Genomic DNA, 19,971 nt, shown 5'->3' with positions numbered 1-19,971 from the left:
ATGTCCTTGTTAGGACAATGATTGACTGATGAGTGACGGCCCTATGATGTTTGTTGTACTGACATGCTTAAAAGATTGAAAACCTCTCAAAGTCCCTGCCTGTCAATTCTCCGACATGGAGGTTCACAAAGCAGTTCTTTTACTTTGTCTCTTCCTTTTTACAGGTAAGCCAACAGATATTTATTCATAGTGCTTAATTATAAGACTATTTCTTATTTATCTGTATATGATCATGTTCCCTTCAGATTTCCTCAGGTGCCACAGCCAAAGCACAGGTAAGAAGATCTGTTCATCTGCAAATATGTTCAGTTGATGCTTTCATACAAAGAGTTCTGTTGATCAAGTTTGAAATCTTTGTATTTTAGAAATATTCTGTAATACAATTTGGTAGGGGCTCACCTGGGCTCTAGTTTAAGACGTTTTGGCCTTGTCGGTTTAGGTATATATAGTAGGAACACAGTTCACAGAACCTGAGTCTTACTTCATCCGATACTAATAAATCATGTGTTTGTGACTTGAAACTCAGTTTATCCTTTTCCCCATATTTTCTCTTTCCGCAGATGTTTTGGAAGCGTATATAAAAACAGATGGGGCCTGGATAGTGAAATTGCCCAAAAATCAATACCCTGTAAAAACAGTGGAAGATTGCGCCGTCAAGTGTAACAAAGAGACTTCTTTTACATGCAGGTGAAAGTCAGACCATAACAAAACTCTCTAATTTGAACAAGTGATGCTTTATTCCAAATATATGTTTATGCATTTGTATATATGTACTTTGCAGGTCCTTTTTATACATCGAAAAAGATCAGGATTGTGTAACACTACCTGCCAACTCGAAAACTGATCAAATACTGCGAAGAATGAGTGCTGCCCTCTATGAGAAAAAGGGTAAGATTTTATAGCCCATTCTATTTTATTACTTTACAGATTTGAAAGTTTAATAACAGATGATGTTATGAAGGACCCCCTAAAATCATTTCAGCATACATTACTACCTTTTAAATCAGCTTTAAGTACATTACAAATGTTAAGAAACTTGAAATGCTTTTTCAAAAGTCTAACTGAGTTAATATATAATCCAGATTTATCAAAGTGTAGTTTGGTCCATGTAAGTAAACAAAGTAAAGAGGATTATCTAAAAATCTATCATCCAGTGAGGGGTTGCTGTTTTTTTTTTTTTTTTTAAGTGCAAATTAATCAAGTACTGTGTAGGTTAAACAATGAAATGTTTCAATTTTGAGTAGCTTGAAATAAGCGTGATGAATGTTGTCTTAAGTATTCTGTAGATCAGTGGTTTTCAGCTGGTGCTTCAGGACCCAGATTTTACATTTAAAATCCTGTAGCGATCCAACACTACCAAAATTAGGCTAAAAACTGCGTAAGACCATCCAACTATTAACACAACAAAAATAGGCTCATAAACAGCAGAAGTATGATTAATCATATGGAAGATGAAACATTGGGCCAAAATATTGAGTGTGTTTCACTTTTTTTCACTATGATGTTTACATCAATAGATACAGGAAGCATTTTTGCCCTCTTTTGCCATATATATGTACGCTTATTTGTGCACATTTCAGTATTAGCAATTAGCATCTTTTCTTGCTGTCAGAAAAGACGAGATCTGTTTTTGTGTCACAGACAACAAACCTTTTAAGAACCACTGCCCTTGCGGGCCATAAGAATGTACAGTAACTACCAATAAGAAAACTGCTACATTATCATACGTACATACAGTGGTGTGAAAAAGTGTTGGTCCCCTTCCTGATTTTTTTTTTTTCGCATGTTTGTCACACATTAATGTTTCAGATCATCAAACAAATTTAAATATTAATCAGAGATAACACAAGTAAACACAACATGCAGTTTTTAAATGAAGTTTTTTATTATGAAGGGAAAACAAAATCCAAACCCACATGGCCCCGTGTGAAAAAGTGCTTGCCCCCTAATAACTGGTTGGCCCACCCTTAGCAGCAACAACTGCAATCAAGCGTTTGCGATAACTGGCAATGAGTCTTTCACATCACTGTGGAGGAATTTTGGCCCACTTTTCTTTGCAGATTTGTTTTAATTCAGCCACATTGGAGGGTTTGAGCATGAATGGACTGTTTAAGGTCATGCCACAGCATTTCAATTAGATTTAAGTCCAGACTTTGATTTGGCCACTCCAAAACCTTAATTTTGTTTTTCTTGAGACATTCAGAGGTGGACTTGCTGCTGTGTTGGGAATCATTGTCCTTCTGCATAACCTAAGTGCACTTGAGCTTGAGGTCACAAACTGATGGCCGGACATTCTCCTTCAGGATTTTCTGATAGAGTGCAGAATTCATGGTTCCATCAATTATGGCAAGTCATCCAGGTTCTGAAGCTGAAAAGATATTTTTTGGCAAATGTGATATGAGCCTTTGTGTTCTTTTTGGTCAGCAATGGCTTTTGCCTTGGAACTCTCCCATGGATGCTGTTTTTGCCCAGTCTCTTTCTTATTCTTGAATCATGAACACTGACCTTAATTGAGGCAAGTGAGGCCTGCAGTTCTTTAGATGTTGTTCTGGGTTCTTTTATGACCTCCTGAATGAGTCGTCTTTGTGCTCTTGGAGTAATTTTGGTAGGCCGGCCACTCCTGGGAAGGTTCACCACTGTTCCAAGTTTTCTCCATTTGTGGATAATGGCTCTGACCATGGTTTTCTGGAGTCCCAAAGCCTTAGAAATGGCTTTATAACCCTTTCCAGACTGATACATGTAGACTACTTTGTTTCTCATCTGTTTATGAATTTCTTAAGATCGCGGAATGATGTGTTGCTCTTTAAACATGCTTCAGTTTGTCAGACAGGTTCTATTTAAGTGATTTCCTGATTTAACAGGTCTGGCAGTAATCAGGCCTGGGTTTGGCTATAGTGAAATTTAACTCAGCTTTCTAAAATAATGTGGTTAATCACAGTTCTTTCATGATTTAATAGGAGGGGGCAATTAATTTTTCACATAGGGCCAGGTAGGTTTGGACAGCTTTTTTCCCTTAATAAATGAAATCATCATTTAAAAACTGCATTTTGTATTTACTTGCATTATCTTTGTGTAATATTAAAATTTGTTTGATGTTCTGAATCTTTTAAGTGTGAAAAATATGCAAAAAATGTAAAAAATCACACCAGTGTATATCATGTACCAATGTCATTAGTAAATGAAATTAGCATACTAGCTTAAAACATAATGAATGAGTTTTTAATGTTGTAATGAATGCACGGAATTCCTTCTTACAGAGTACTTACTGGAATGCGTGAATAGCATTGGCACGGACTACAGAGGGACAAAATCCAAGACAAAATCAGGAAAAACATGTCAGAGATGGGAGGGAACTTTCCCCCATGTGCCAAAGTATATCTCTTAATTTGACTTTTTCATTCATGATGCAATAAAAGAGAAAACAGCTATAGGAAATACAAAAACTACAGTGATCAGCTAATTAATGTAACTTTCCACAGCATAACGCCAAAGACGCATCCAAAAGCTGACTTGGAGTCAAACTTTTGCCGAAACCCGGATGGAGATCAAAAGGGTCCCTGGTGCTATACCACAGATCCAGGGAAACGATGGGAGAACTGCGATATCCAAAACTGCACAGGTAAATTCAGTGAACAAACTGCTAAATAATGGTGGGATATCATACTGATGGGCGAATCTCATGCAAAAGAGTGAGCACTCTGAAGGAAGCAGGGTGTTACTGGTGTCACTCCCACTTTATCCTTTATCCAACTTCATCATGTGAACATCTTTACATTTAATTTACAGTATTTAAACTTGTATCTGGTATACACCTTGTGCAGTGCTTGGTGAAAAAAAAAGAAAAAAAAAAACCTGAATCCCAACAATAATCATCTCAGGTATTAAAATGAATCGAGAAGATGTGCTACCCAGAATCATGCGATCATAAACAAGAAAATTATTTATCTGAAATGTCCTTTCACTAATGACTTGGTGGATAAACCTTTCATGAAGGGATTTAGTAGCTCACTTTCATTCAGAGCAACACTTTTAAGGGAAGTACAATGGTGCAAAAGCACAATTTGGAACTGACCCTTCATTCTGCTTACATATCTGCAGAGGAATGTATGCAGTGCAGTGGAGAAAACTACAGAGGCAAGATCTCCACCTCTACTAGTGGATTTACCTGCCAGCGCTGGGACTCTCAAAAACCCCACAACCATGGTTACATCCCTTCAGCGTGAGACATTATCCTTTATAGCACATATGGGATATGGTCTATTTTGTGCATACTTTGACTGTGGTCTGTCTTTTGTAGCCTACCTGATAAGTACTTGGAAGAGAACTATTGCAGGAACCCCGATGGAGAGCCCAAGCCCTGGTGTTTTACCACTAGTCCGTCTAAACGCTGGGAATCTTGCAACATTCCTCGATGCAGTAAGCAGTGTTCGTTTTCGTTCAATTTGAAACACAAGTGATTAGTTCATCATTAACTGGTCATTGTTTTCTTGTAGCAACTGAACCACCCACAATTGTACCGGAGCTTACTTGTGCAAGTGGAGAAGGTAGTTCCTACAGGGGCACCATTGCGGTGACAGTCTCAGGAAAAACTTGCCAGGAATGGTCATCCCAAAGTCCCCACAAGCATTCTAGAACTTCAGAGAACTATCCGTGCAAGTAAGCATCAACATGATGGCCTTGAGGTTTTGTTCGAGGTTTCAAACCCTACACGTGGAGGTCTGCCTTTGAGCAGAGTAACTAATCAAGGTGCTACGAATTACTTAAAGAAGAGCCAAAGAGACAGACTCTTCAAAGTCTGAATTATCCTTCAGGGTAAAACGTTGAAATTGGTCTTATTCCCGAATGCATCTAAAATTTGTTTCCATCCTAGAGGCCTTGATAATAACTACTGCAGAAACCCTGATAATGAAAGAAGTCCATGGTGCTACACCACAGATCCAGAGACCCGCTGGGAGTACTGCAGTGTACCTAGTTGTGGAGATCAGCCTAGACCTGGTTGGTGTTGAAGGAGCCGTTAAAAATCAATTTCTCATTAAACATAGCTTTTGGTGCTCCTGTAACTGGTAAAAGAGCCGTGCATAACATAAATATGTAATTTGCAGAGGAGCCGGTAATCCCTGTTGGTGAGGAATGTTATGAAGGTGATGGAAGCTCCTACCGCGGTGCCATGTCAGAGACTGTCAGTGGAAAGAAATGCCAGTTCTGGACATCCATGGATCCTCATCGACATTCCAAAACACCTCAGGATTTCCCGAAAGCGTAAGACACTATACAAAATTCCATCATCTTGAACTGCAGCAAACTTTATCTCCACTCATTTCTCTGGCTGCTGTCATGTTTTCACCCATCATGCAGAGATCTGAGGAGGAACCTGTGCAGAAACCCAGATGGTGATCGAGCCCCTTGGTGTTATACCACAGATCCCTCAGTTCGGTGGGAGTACTGCAACATTGAGCGGTGTGACAACAAGCCCAGCACACAGGAACCCCCTATCGATCCCACAAAACTAGTCCAAGCTACTCAGCAACCAGGTTTATCCATCTACAAGCTAACAGATTATATCAAAGGTCAAGTGTACCATAGTACTGTCTAAGGGAGGGTGTGACTTAGAATGTGCTTTGATTCTTTTTGCAAGATTGTAAGGTTGGAAATGGAGCAAGTTACCGGGGTTCCACATCCACTACTATAACGGGAGTGACCTGCCAAGCATGGAGTTCTATGACGCCCCATCAGCATGCCAGTTTTACCCCTGAAACCCATCCAGACAAGGGTCTAGAGTCTAATGTAAGTCTATGCAGAATTTTAGACGTTTTGTGAGGGCAATGGCTAAAATTAACACAGTTTTTACTTGGTTACTCTGTTAGCAATGCAGAAACCCAGACAATGATGTGAATGGACCTTGGTGCTATACAACAGATCGAAATAAGAAGTGGGATTACTGTCAGATCCCAGACTGCGGTAACAATTCTTAATATTCCTTTTGGAATTGTTTGACTCCAAAGGCAAAGAAATTCCTGGATGCTAATTGCCGATACTGGGGCTTAAATACAAAAATCCTTGCTATGTAAAAGATACATGACATAGATATTACTTTCTAACCAGATGGCCTCAAATGCGGACAACCAGCAGTAAAACCCAAGCGGTGCTTTGGGAGGATTGTTGGGGGATGTATTTCCAAAGCACACTCGTGGCCTTGGCAGATCAGTCTTAGGACCAAGTACACAAATAAGTTACATTTCTCTACCCCTGTACTAGGCAGAAATTATATTGTAGTTATTAACAATCATTTTCTGTCATACCAGAAGCAAAATTCATTTCTGTGGTGGAACACTAATTGATGCCCAGTGGGTCCTAACTGCAGCTCACTGCCTAGAGAGGTAAGTGACTTTTTTTGAAGGCACAAAAAGGCAAATAAAGGGTTAATATCACGCAAAAAATGAATTGTGTCAATATTTAGTAGTACAAAAGTGCAGTGGTTCTCACTCTGCTTCTGGGAATCCACAACCCTGTACATTTTATTTGTTTGTGGACTTCTAAACAGGAGTTGACAACCATGCACTGCACTAGCATATGTGACCTTAAAGCTCCAAACAGACATGGAATAAAAACCAATTCTTAATGGGTTCTTCATACAGTTAAATGTGATCGTGTGATTATGCAGGTCTGAGAGTCCATCTGCCTACAAGATCGTGCTTGGAATCCACACAGAGCGTGCAAATGAAGCATCAAAACAGGAGCGAGACGTTTCTAAGATCATTAAGGGACCAGCTGGAACTGACATCGCTCTTCTCAAGTTGGACAGGTTAGTCTCCTGTTGCATTGCCATTGCAAATCAAATAACACACTGAATCAGGTGAAGTCTGTAATATTTTAGAAGTTTAATTCCCCAACACTAAAAGATTCCCCAGCACTGACTCACCTAGAACTGACTTTTGAAACTGTAGTCTAGTCTAATATAGCAACCTAATTTGATTTATAATGACATTAAGACAGCAACCTCATGACTGTATCTGATTTTAGGCCTGCATTATTAAACGATAAGGTATTGCCTGCTTGCCTACCAGAAAAGGACTACATTGTACCAAGCAATACTGAATGTTATGTAACAGGCTGGGGCGACACACAGGGTAGGTTAATTTAATAAATACATACAGCTAAATGGATTATTTTTAATTATTCTAATTTATTATAATAAAAGATTTCATAGCTTCAAGCCTTTCTATTTACTAGGAACTGGTGGAGAAGGTTTCCTGAAAGAAACCGGCTTCCCTGTAATTGAGAACAAAATCTGCAACCGTCCATCATTTTTGAACGGCCGTGTGAAGGAGCATGAGATGTGTGCAGGAAACATAGAAGGTGGAACGGACAGTTGTCAGGTAAAGGACCTATTTAGGTTCTTCTAGATTCATTGACTTAATTTGCTCAATTCCAAATCCTAGCGAGCTGCCTACCTAGACAGCATTTTTAGGCATTAATACGAACATAAATAGCCTTATAAAGTGCCTCACTTGGCCAAATTACAAGGAGGAATTGCATAAATTTGTCACTGATAAAGCAATCTCAGAATGCATTTCAACAAACTGTTTTTTTCGGCACTAGTCAATAGTTCCATTCGATACAAAATATAACCAAATGTTTGCATATGCTATGAATTTTGTGCACTTGTTAGTGTAGAATCTTTAGCTTAGCAGCATACTAATATCCAATGTTGGGGAAATAACGCGAGTTACGTATTATCAGATTACATTTTTCAAATAACTAATAAAGAAATGGATTACTTTTTAATTAACAAGAAAATATCCAAGTTACTTCTTCAAATAAGTAATGCCAGTTACTTTGTTTTCCTATGTACTGACTGACAGCTCTCCTCTCCCGGGTTAAGAGAAATCAGGAGTAAGTGCTAGACTAAATGTCAACATGCATTTACTCATCTAACTAGCACAAAAACAGATTCAGTATTCCTCAAAAATGAATAAAAACAGTGAAATGCAAACTCAGAATATGACAAAAACCTGCAATAATTAAATGTTAAATAACACAAATATACTTTATGTAGTTAATATTTTTTTAACTAATGTTTTTCCTGCTGACCTTCAATGATCAGCAAAAATAACTTTAGATAAACATTTGTGTTACATTTTTTTCTTCATGTTTCTGAAGAGAGAAAAATGAGGCAAAGGCAGATTTTGAAAAAGTAATGCAAAAGTACTGTAACATTACTTTACATAAAAATAAGTAAGTAATATAACACAATACTGTAATGCAGTGGTTCCCAACCCTGGTCCTTGAGGCACCCCAACACTGCACGTTTTGCATGTCTGCTTAATCAAACACACCTGATTCAGGTCATCAGCTCATTAGTAGAGACTCCAAGACCTGAAATTGGTGTGTCAGAGAAAGGAGGTGTAGGTAAGGTGACCTTGAGTGTCATGTAAGGCGCCAATAAATAAAATGTATTATTATTATTATTATTAGCATTAAAATGTGCAGTGTCGGGGTGCCTCCAGGACCAGGGTTGGGAACCACTGCTGTAATGCATTACTTTCCCCAACATTGACTATTGACTATTGCAATATTAGGGTTTTGAGTCTCAAGTACTTCTTGTGAGGAGTGCTACTTGTGTGGGATGCTCGATGTTTGGAAAAAAATAAAAAAAAGAATATTACACTACAATCATTTACCCAACCTGTATAATTTTTCACAAATGAGATTTAAGATCTACGGCAAAGTGACAGATTTTAAGCGAATAACAACCTAAATTGCGACCTGTTCCTCACACTCATTTAGGGTGACAGCGGTGGGCCTCTCGTCTGCTACTCACAGAACACATTCGTCCTTCAGGGAGTGACGTCATGGGGTCTTGGCTGTGCTAATGCCATGAAACCTGGAGTGTACACCCGCGTCTCCAAGTTTGTCAACTGGATAGAACGCAGCATGAAAGAAAACTGAGAATGGATTAGTCAAAACATAAGCAAATGATGTGTGGAATTTCAGCGTATAACTGAGAATGCAATAATGGATATGTTATTGATTCATAAGCTGTTTTGAGGTTAAGTAACACACCCTGTTCAGAAGTTCAGCCCACTGTTAGTCTGTACAGTTACATGCACAATCCGGATGTGTTCCGATTTGAGCCAATTCCAAGTGATCATGTTTTATTACAAAACTCTTCAAAGACCTTAAAATGTAATCAGATCTAATATAGAAATGTTTTCCAAAATTAAAGGGGTGGTAAAAATCTTTAGAGAAAGTCTCTTTATTTGTGCTCCAGTTTTGCTGTTACAGTGACAATGCAATGTTCAAATACAAGTACAATAACATTTACTATTAGCATGAATAATTTAAGCCAACATTTTAATACATACATACTGTAGATCAGGGTTCCTCAAATCTTACCCTGGAGGTCCAATCCACTACAGAGTTTAGCTCCAACCCTGATCAAACTCACCTGTCTGTGATTTTCTAATGATCCTGAAGACATTGATTAGCATGTTCAGGTGTGTTTGATTAGGGTTACAGCTAAACTCTGCAGGAAAGTGGATCTCGAGGTCCAGATTTGAGGAGCCCTCCTGTAGATACTTTACTGAGTTATTTTACTTTTTTTTTTTTTAAATAAACATTTTGGTCAAAAAATGTATTTTAAAAATGTAAAATTAAAACACAATAACTATCTAAGAGAAAAAAATACAGTAACTACAGTACAGTCAATGACAACTCCACAGTCTGAGAACAATAATTACAGCTCGGAAAAATTAATGGTCATTTGAAATTTTTTTGGCTTGATTACTAAATCGAATTCATATTTTTATGGCTGAAAAGATCTAAATTGTTCATTAACTTTTAAAACTGATTTCAGTATGTATATGTTGATTAAATCCTCAAAATACAAGGGATAAGCAGCATCACATAATAATAAAGTTAAGGAGGTTGAGGTTTTTTGTCTCAGCTCAATCAGACGGCTGTAACTTCTTTGTTCGATGTCACATCAGAGGGCAGCAAATTCTCTAGCTGTTGACTCTTCAGCTGGTTTTCTTTGTTCCTGCATGTACAGTTCACATTTGTGAAGAAAGGTTTAAGTTGACAAAGGTTACCATGGCGTACATGTGCAGGGAGTCAAACCTCACCTGTTTGGACATTCGATGTCATCAATGGTTTCTGGAAGAGGCATACCTTTGGTTTCAGGTAACAGCAGAACCAGTCCACCGGCCACAAACGCAAGAGCACCTGTGAGAGACAACGTTCACTTCAACAGCCTCACACTGCATCTAGAACATACTCAACATCACAATATCATGTCACAAAATGTCGATCCAGTGGGTTAAGGTTTGTCTGGATAGCAGTACCATGCTAGCCCCTGGTGGTAGATACTATAACTACACCATTTAGGAAGCAAAAAACATATTTAAATAATTAAATAGTGTATATTTAATATAGCATAAATCTAGTATTAATAAATATACACATTAATACATATTTCACTTTGCTAGTGGCCAAATCACAGAATTAATAATATATATAATAAATTATATATACTTTTAATAATATAATTTTGTAATAATAGCTTTATTATTATTTTATAATAGCCTATAATTTTGTAATAATACCATAGGTTATAAATAATTACAAATACTTGCTGTTAAAAATATAAAGAAATTTTAGTATGCTTTCCAAATATATATGTGTGTGTGTGTATATATATATATATAAATAAATAAATGTAAAGAATTTTGCCACTGCACATTTCATAAAAATCTCAAATATCTATCTAATCCATCCATCTATATATAGTTTCATTGAAGTGTTTGGGACTGTCATTTTCCTGCATCTTGAGGTTGATTATTCATGTTTGTTGGTCTACCTAACAACACACAAAAAAATCAGTTTGACTGTATGCAAAATAAAGATCTGTTTTTTGTACCGAAAATAATGAGAGGTAGTTCTAGCCAGATGACTGCAAGCCTGTAGAGCAGGAACGGTGCTACAATCCCACCAATGTCACACAGCGTGGAACAGACCGAAACACCCAGATTTCTGAGCCAAACAACATCAGATACATAACCAAAAACATACAATACGAAAGTCTAATTATCTGTTTAGTCTAGAAGTCTAGAAGTTATCTGTGATGAATAATGAAAAAAAAAACAAAAACAAAAAAACACGGTCACGTTGCATTATATCTTACCTGATAACAGTGGGATATAGTTCAGTATTCACAAACACTACCATTTCAAAAGCCATAGTGATGCCCAGCCGTCCAACACAAGCAACAGCACTTTTTAACCAGAACAAATCTGTGGAAGATACAAAATTTAAAGTAAATATACATATAATCACCTGTTTTCAGTCAAATGTAATTATATCTCCAAATAATAACCCACTGTCGGGGATGAACGCTGTGATTAAGCAGGCCGCTCCTGCCACGATATTCGCAGCTGCAAAAGGAAGCCTTCGGCCGATGCGTTCGATAGTGAGGAGGATGAGGAAAGCTGCTGGCAATTCCACGATTCCAGATATGAGGAAGTCCACATACACGTTTCCTCCGAGGATTCCCAGCCTCATAATGAGACCCTGGTAAACCACAGCACTGGTGAACCTGGCGACACAATGGACAGGTTACAGATGGATGTTCACCCCAATGCACTTAACACGGTGCTTCGGATCTGACGTACCAGTTGAAGCTCAGGATGAATGTGAATTTTCTCAGTTTGGAAGTCTTGAACAGGTCCATGAAAGATGCAGTCGAGGTGGGGTCTGTGTTTTCATCAGTCAATGTCTGATGGATGAAACTGGACGTTTAAGAGACATTTGGGCATTGGTGTTATTTTATGCTCATCATCATTGTGTAAACTCTGTACCTCAATAAGCTTGGACAGTGTCTTTTTGTTCTCTTTTGCTATTGCTTTTGTGATCTCCAGTGCTTCTTTTCTCTTGTTTTGACTGAGGAGCCATCTTGGTGATTCGGGGATAAACCTGAAATTCAGAAAGTATTTAATAATGCAACAAGGCTACATTTATCCAACATAGCTTAACTCAAAAGTTTACAAATCTGTTTAATTAATCTGTTCAATAAATAGAAGTTTAGCTCATCTGTTTTATAATGCAGCATCTGGAAATATGAATTACATGAACAAATGAACTAAAAATGATTGGTTTGAATAAAAAAGCACATATCAAAAACATGTTTTAACTACCACTAAAAAAAGTTTATTCTCAACCAAAGCTGCATTTATTTGACCAAAAATAACACAGTAAAATCTGTAATATTGTGAAATATTTTTATATATTTTTTAAATTATAATTTATTTGTGGGAGGGTAAAGCTGAAATCATTCTGATCAAGAAATCTTTCTCATTATGATTGTTGTTGAAAAAATTGCTTATTATTTTATATTATGTGGAAATACATCTATAATAATATTTTGTGGAAATCCTACTAGATTTTTTTCAGGATTCGTAGATGAACATACATTTTTTAAAGCAGCATTAATTTGAAATAGATATATTTTGTAACATTATAAATGTCTTTACTGTCACTTTTGATCAGTTTAATGCATCCACACTGAATAAAAGCATTAATTTTATTATTTATATTTAATCTGGAATATTCATTTAAAGTTTATAAGAAATGGATAGTTTTATTAAGGTGGGTTGGTGTATTGGACATATTGTTCCAATACAAATTTGCACACAAACATGCAAGTAACTCATCTTATATCCGTATTGCACATCATGCGCCATAAACAGGCTCTTACCAATAGTATGTCAGGAAGCAGATGTAAGGAACGGTGAAGACCACCTGTAGCCAGCGCCAGTTTGGTATGAAGTAAGCTAAGAGAGGAAGCATGAGAAGGCCCAAGCTGAAGAACATCTGATAGGTCACTCCCACCATTCTCCTGTATTCCATTCCAACCAACTCTGTGACTGCAGCCAGAAAAGAAGACATAATGGAAACATGAGGATCTGAAATATCAAGGATCCTGGTGAACATTTAATGCATCCACCACTGCATCTGAACTAAATATACTTATACTTAAGTATAATTAAAGAATTTGAAAATGTTTTGTTACCCAGCACGTATCCAACCATCCAGCCGCCCTTCACTCCAAAGCCAAAGAGAACTCTGAACACCAGCAGGGTGATGTAATTGGGCGACGTGGCCACCAGAATCCCTGTTACTCCGATGACAAAGTTGGTCATTAGGAAACTCTTCATTCTGCCGTATCTGAAAGAAAAAATAAGAACAAATGTGAATCAGTTAGATCACTACTGAAACATTCCTTTTCTGCATGCTAATAAAAACCATTACACTGTAAAAAGTGCTAAGTTGACTTAACTTAAAAAAATTGAGGAAACCTGTTGCCTTAAAATGATTAAGTAAATAATAATAATTAAAAAAAAAAGTTAAGTGAACTTGACAATTCACTTTATTTTTTTAAAATGATTATTTACTTAATTTTAAGGCAACGGGTTTCCTCAATTTTTTTAAGTTTAGTCAACTTATCACTTTTTACAGTGTACTTGGCTTTCATTTTGTAGGCTGACTGATAGAATGTACACAACTGTTCAAAAGTTTAATGTCGGTAAGATTTTTCAATGTTTTTGAAAGAAGTCTCTTCTGCTCATTTAATTAATCAAAAATACAGAAACAAAACTGTAATATTGTGGAATGATATTACTTTTTTATTTGAAAATATTTTAAAATGCAATTTATTCTTGTGATGCAAAGCTTAATTTTCAGCATCATGTATAAATCTTGATTGCACTGAATCCAAAAAAATGTAATTTAGATAATATGCATAGTAATGCAGATTCACGAAAGAAGTTATTTTCCTGTAAAAATACTACAAATCCCTGAAACAAGATATATTTTCTTGAGAAGCAACACTGCATATTAAGACTTGTTTTCAGAGAATATCTTCAATATGAGGGCATTTTGTCTTTTGGCATATTTTTAATAAACAAGCTAAAAACAGCTGTTGCTTATCAGTCTCGTAAGGATTTTTTTCAAAAGTAAATTAGAAATTCAAAATGCATCCATGTAACTTTGAAAACTTATTTTGAAGAAAAGAAAAGAAAAGAAAAGGAGGATTGGGAAACCCTGTAGTAAGAGTTAGTCATACTTGTCTGCCAGGTATCCAATTGCAATGCTGCCCACTAAGAAACCAACACTGAGCGTGGCCTGGAACATGTCAACATACCAGGCGTCTGCACACACTAGATCAAACTGCAACACACAGGTCTCACGTCAGACATTTTCTTCTCTCATTGCACTTAACACAATTACCACCAAAAGAAAGAGCTGGTTTGTAATCTCTCCACTCACCTCAGTGACAAATGACTGCCTCCCTGCATAGTCGTACTCCCAGCCGTCTGTACAGCCCGTCATTGGTAGAGTAGAAAGCTGGGCCTTGGTGAACTCACTTTCTGGATTGTCGCAGGTTAGACCGGTGGCGTTCCAGTCCATGTCCAGTTTCTGACACTGACTATACATCACCCCTGTGGAGCTGTTCATCAAGGGTACAGTCGCCCTGCGTGCGCCTTGAAGACTCCAGCCACATCTTTCCCGGATCTCACTGACGCCTGGGTCACGGCACCAATGTTCGGGGGTGAAGCCCTGGAATACAATCCCCACGTATACAAAAGAAAATGGTATAGAGACCAAGCAGAATGTGGAAAAAATTCGCATCTGGCACCGACCGAACTTGCCGGCCTCCTCTAAGATATCTTCAAAAGTGGTCATGGTCACTGTACGGTTGGCGGTGGAGGACCTGTAGTTGTCCGCAGCTGTAAAAATAGGTCTGTTAAGTTGAGGCACCAGAGTCCAAGTCCAGAGGTGGTTGAAATTTGATATATTCGTGCTGCGATTGACCAATTACATGCTGGGATGGGACATGGGGGACAAGAAGTTACATTTTAACCCCAGTGACATCTGAAGCCTGTTATGTAATTTGTTACTGTATAATTTTTGTTCATCAAGTGTCGTATGAAAACGGTTCAGTAAGTGGTTTAGTAGATAGACTACAGACTAAACCATAACTTATTTAACTAAACCCTGAAACTCTCTGGGTAGACTTGTTCTGTTTAGACTTTAATGGCGACAGCAGATAATAACATTAAAAAAATTATAGTGAAAAATGAAAATACAAATAATTTAAATAAAGCTGAAATAAAATATGAATATTAGATTAAAAAAATAAATTAAAAACTTGTGAACATTACAAATGTTTCCTTGACAAGTAACTGAAATAATTTGAAGCTCTAAAATTACTAATTGGAAAAAAAAATTAAAATAAAAAAAAATAAATTACTAAATATTAAACAAATTGTTAAAAAAAAAATTAAAGCTGAAATATAACTATTCAGCTAATATTAATACAATATTAAATTGAAGCACTAGAATTACTAACTGGAAATTAATAAAAATTAAATTAAACTAAAACTAAGGCTGAAAGAAAAATAACCAAAAAAACCTACTAAACATGGCATAAACACAAAATTACTAGAACTTAAATTAAAAATGACTGAAAACTGAAAATATAATAAAGCAAAACATAAATATTAGATGAAAAATAAACTGAAATATAAACATATTTCAGATGCCAAGGCAACTATTCTAATATTTCATTTCTTAAAATTACTATCTATACAGAAAAATCTACTATAAAAAAGTAAAGCTGAAAATTAATATTAGATGAAGAAAAACTTATTTTAGTTAGATTTCAAGGCAACATTTCTAACATTCATTTAGTTTCTAACTGGAAATTAATTACAACTACAACTAAACTAAAGCTAAAACTGAAATAAAAATTAATCAAATGTAAATGGTAACAAACTAATAAAAATACTAAAACCACAATATTTTTATGATTTAAAAGAAAATCCTAACAAAAATATTAATAAAAACTAAAACACTGGTTTGATTCAATTGTTTTGAGTGTGCCCCAAGTCTAGTCAAAGTAGCAAGATGAACCACAATAACACCTATAAAGAACGCATACCGAGGAGTTGATGGTTTTATTGAAATAATGCCATAATATCTCAGTATATATTTAAATCCCAAAACATGATGCTGTAAAACATGACAAATACAGTCTGAGAAGAGTTAAAGCCTCTATCAGGACAAAAAAATAAATAAAATAAAACTATCTCAGGACCTTGAAGTATTTCAGAGATTTGTACCATACAATATCCCATACAGCAGGAGCAGACATGTTTTTGTAAGAAGAGTGGAGCACATGATGACCAACAGCTACTGAGTGCACCGTCCACCTTCTGCCCAAAAGGACAGAAAAAAAATAAATAAATAAACACTGTCCACCAAAGTGCAAAGTACTAAAAGAGATAACCAGGCATGCTTTAATGCATCTTGATGTACTGTTTCAGAAGCAGTGAGTTATGACAGATATACATAACTGGTGTGATTTTATTTGGCAATCATATATGTGAGGAATACACGGATGAATGGTAATACAAGCCTATGAGACAAACTATTAGAGCAAAGAGCATTGAGCTGGAGTGAAAAACACTGTACACATGCTGCCAAACTGGACCAGTGTCCTGTTGTACCTTCACTGCCATGTGAGAAGAACGTTTTGGTAAATCATTTCTGTAGAGATGACAGCTAACCTGCAACACAACTTATGCAAATATATGCCTTTTTCGTAAAGTCAGCAGAACAACGGGAGCTGAAACCGATTCAGCAAATAAAACGCATAATTTTTGCAGGTGTTAATGGGACTGGCAACAAAACTTTTCGTGCTAACGGGAAAAGTGCTTTGTAAAAGGCTTTCTGTTGTCTGCTGTACTTGTGGCTTTTTCATAGGCACCAGTGTCTTCTGTGCAAAACAAATAAAAAAATAAAGAAAGACAGAAAAATGATTAAACAGTGGGTAACACTTTACAGTAAAGTTCAATTTGTTTATGTTAATTAGTGCTTTAGATGTCACCAACTAACCATGAACAATACTTTTACAGAATTTATTAATCTAGGTTAATGTTATTTCCACATATTTTAATACATTTGCAACATTTCAAGATGTATAAATAATGTATTGTGCATAAACATAAAATAAGCAATAGAATATTAATAAAATGATCAGATTAATAAATTTTGCAAAAAAAAAAAAAAAAGAAAGTTTACTGTCATTTCATATATGGAGCCAAGGTGAAATGGTGATTCGAGGAAAAATTTCAGTGCTTTTGCATTTTTTGCATCCAAAAAAAACTGCGCACAAAATTATAATGTCCCCCCGAGAAACTTTGTGCTCACTCACAAAAGAACTGAAATAGAATTTTTCCTCCCAACTCATTTTATTTCCAAAAACAAAAGTTTTGGGAGCGAATTGCAGTTTTAAACGCAGAAGTTTCACAAGTGAAGTTTCTCTGAAGAACACAAATGTTTTGTGAGCAAATGCTATAATTTTGCAAACAAACAAACAAAGTTTATATAGGAAACAAAAACGTTTTGTGAGAAAACAAAGTTTCTCAGGAGAACAGAAAATTTCTGATCAATCGCAACAGTTTTGTGAGCAAACATAAGAGTTAACCAGGGGAACGCAAAAGTTTTACTGGAAACGCAATAGTTTAGCGAACAAAGTTTCTCAGAGAACCGCAAAAGTTTTACAATTAAACACAAAAGAACTGAAATACAATTTTCCTACTATCTTATTTTTTTTTTTTTTTTTTTAACCATCATGTCCCATTAATGAATTGAATTTTATTGTAAAGTGTTACTAAACAATAATGCAAATAAACACCACAAAGATGCAATAATATTTCTTCTGATTGCAATGAGAAATTATGATTCTAAAGGAAGCCTGCAACAGTCGTACATGCAATGTCATTCCTTCTTGGCACTAAATCTCTGTATACACTCTGTGTAATTAAAACATGCTTTTTATCAGAACAAGGGGGAAAAGGCATTGCACAAAACACCCAACGGATGGATGTTATGGTTTAGATGAACACTGCTAAAGGTAAACGTCAATGCAGAACGCAAATGTGAAGCATGATATTCAGAGGGTTGTGATTTAAATATGAACTTGGCAAAGCGGATCAAGCTCCTCTCAGTGCTACATGGCTCAAGATATGTGAAATACTGCTTCAGACTGTACTTTAGAAAAGATCTTTGACTATATCTGCCACAATCATCCAGAATTATTTCACAGAACAGTGTATTTTTCCAGTAAGCTGGTGAATTAACAAAAAAAAGTACCCAAAAATCTTTAAATAACAATAAAAAATTGATATAGTCCATTTCTGTAAGTTTGTGGGAGACCAAATTCACATACGATGCTGTACACAATTCATCTTAAATCAATGGAAAACCGAACACACAACAAATAAACGATCAAATGACAAAAAACGTATTTTGTCAGAAAGGCATTGAGTCTATTTAGTGGACGAATCGACCAACTTGCTCTTGAAAGCTGTCTCGTAAACAGCTCACAGAGAGATTTCCCTTTAGAAAACCCAAAATGGAACAACTAAACAATTGGAGCGTGGTGGCAGAGACATTCAAAAGTTCAGTTTGGGCCGCCTGGCGCTCTCAGACTTTCAGTAGATCCTCGTCGCTGTCATCAGGGTCTGGCTGAGGTTTCCTCTGGTTTCTGTTGCTGTATCGGGTCTTATTTCTGCTCCGTGTGTCCACAAGGAGCCCCACCAGATCCTCATCGCTCTCTGCTTTCAGTAAAGCTGATTGCAGCCTTGAGGAAGTGGATGATGAAGGGGCAATTCGGACTCCTGGGACTGTGAGCACCTCATCCTCGCTGTCCTGCTCGTCCAGGGAGAAGGAGCGCAGGGCGTCAGCGCTGACCGGTTTGGTGGTGATGTGACCGTTCTCTTGAGGCTCCCGCGTGGGCGTCCCGGTCTCTTCCATTAACCATTCCATCTCATCTTCACCTCCGTCCTCATCTGTGTTCACCTATCAAGAGAGACAAACAGAAAGACAAGACAAAAAAACAAAACAAAATAGAGTTATGTTCATACTCATTCTGATGAATTTTTACTTATTGTAAAACCTGCAAATAAAAGATAAAACATTACCCTGGAGTATTTGTAGGATACTGGATTTCCTTTCCTGCAGCAGCTTGACACTTTCTGTATTACAAGTTGCCTAAAAATACGAAAATGCATATTAAACACACTGACTAAAAAACTGGTGTAGAAACAATTTTCAATCGGAAATTACTGGTAAACATTTACAAATAATTAAAGAAATTAATTAACAATGAACTAAACAATAAATTTTAAAGTGATAGTATTACAGTTTTTTTTTTAGTTTTTTTACAGTGCAACTCAAAGCAGCTCGAGTAGAATTCCTATATATTTTTTTAAATAATAAATTGGTTTCAGTTTATAACAAATATATTTAAACTACCATTCAAAAGCAATGGGGTCTGTAAGATTTCAAATATTAAATATTTTTATTTATATTTCTTATGTTCACCAATGCTGAATTTGTTTAAAAATACAGTAAAAATAATATTGCAAAATATTATTACAATTTAAAATAACTGTTTTCGGTTTCAATTTAAAATGTAATTTATTCCTGTGATGCAAAGCTAAATTTTCAGCATCATTACTCCAGTCTTCAGTGTCACATGATACTAATATGCTGATTTGGAGCATTTATTTGAAAAATAAATCCTTTCTAATATTGTAAATGTCTTTACTGTCACCTTTGAACAACTGAATGCATCTAAAGTATTAATTTCATTAAAAAATTAGTTTAAAAATAAAATCATCACACAAATGTAATTTGCATTTTACCTCCTGTCTCGTTTGTGCAGCAGAAGGACAAGCAAACAGATTGTGAGCACAACCAAGAGCAGGCTAAGCACCGTCCCTACGGCCTGACTCCGCCCAGATAATCCGGCATGCTCCTCCCCTCCATCAGTGCTGTGCGGGTCCATGGAGGTGGATGAACTACGAGAAAACCAATGTATTATACTCAAACTTACTCTGCTAACAA

General features: G+C 36.3%; 3 protein-coding genes across 3 annotated transcripts in view; 1 reads left to right on the top strand and 2 right to left on the bottom strand.

The window, feature by feature from the left end:
* The first annotated feature begins 35 nt into the window (after nt 1-35).
* plg (plasminogen) lies at nt 36-9,250 on the top strand. The gene is made up of 20 exons (XM_058756154.1): nt 36-164; nt 246-275; nt 561-687; nt 782-888; nt 3,258-3,372; nt 3,480-3,619; nt 4,099-4,219; nt 4,298-4,416; nt 4,494-4,656; nt 4,871-4,995; nt 5,103-5,259; nt 5,356-5,531; nt 5,636-5,784; nt 5,865-5,958; nt 6,103-6,217; nt 6,303-6,377; nt 6,662-6,802; nt 7,021-7,127; nt 7,231-7,376; nt 8,788-9,250. Exons 1-20 carry the CDS (start codon nt 116-118, stop codon nt 8,947-8,949), a joined length of 2,418 nt encoding a protein of 805 aa, XP_058612137.1. The 5' UTR covers nt 36-115; the 3' UTR covers nt 8,950-9,250.
* slc22a2 (solute carrier family 22 member 2) lies at nt 9,239-14,824 on the bottom strand. The gene is made up of 11 exons (XM_058756155.1): nt 14,323-14,824; nt 14,120-14,223; nt 13,067-13,221; nt 12,752-12,920; nt 11,856-11,970; nt 11,670-11,773; nt 11,379-11,593; nt 11,183-11,291; nt 10,919-11,031; nt 10,125-10,224; nt 9,239-10,039 (listed from the first exon to the last, which is right to left on the bottom strand). The coding sequence occupies exons 1-11, from the start codon at nt 14,737-14,739 to the stop codon at nt 9,952-9,954; spliced, it is 1,689 nt and encodes a 562-aa protein (XP_058612138.1). The 5' UTR covers nt 14,740-14,824; the 3' UTR covers nt 9,239-9,951.
* A 1,172-nt stretch (nt 14,825-15,996) lies between these two features.
* The window catches only part of igf2r (insulin-like growth factor 2 receptor), a 30,772-nt gene continuing 26,797 nt past the window's right edge, over nt 15,997-19,971 (bottom strand). Inside the window, exons 45-47 of the mRNA XM_058756015.1 lie at nt 19,770-19,925; nt 19,044-19,113; nt 15,997-18,921 (exon numbers count right to left, since the gene is read on the bottom strand). Of these exons, the coding sequence (XP_058611998.1) occupies nt 18,547-18,921; nt 19,044-19,113; nt 19,770-19,925 (601 nt within the window). The 3' untranslated portion in view covers nt 15,997-18,546. The remainder of the gene's footprint in view (nt 18,922-19,043; nt 19,114-19,769; nt 19,926-19,971) is intronic.

The sequence above is a fragment of the Onychostoma macrolepis genome, chromosome 20 (assembly GCF_012432095.1).
Source record: "Onychostoma macrolepis isolate SWU-2019 chromosome 20, ASM1243209v1, whole genome shotgun sequence".
NCBI lineage: Eukaryota > Metazoa > Chordata > Actinopteri > Cypriniformes > Cyprinidae > Onychostoma > Onychostoma macrolepis.
This window is presented reverse-complemented; position numbering and strand designations above follow the sequence as displayed.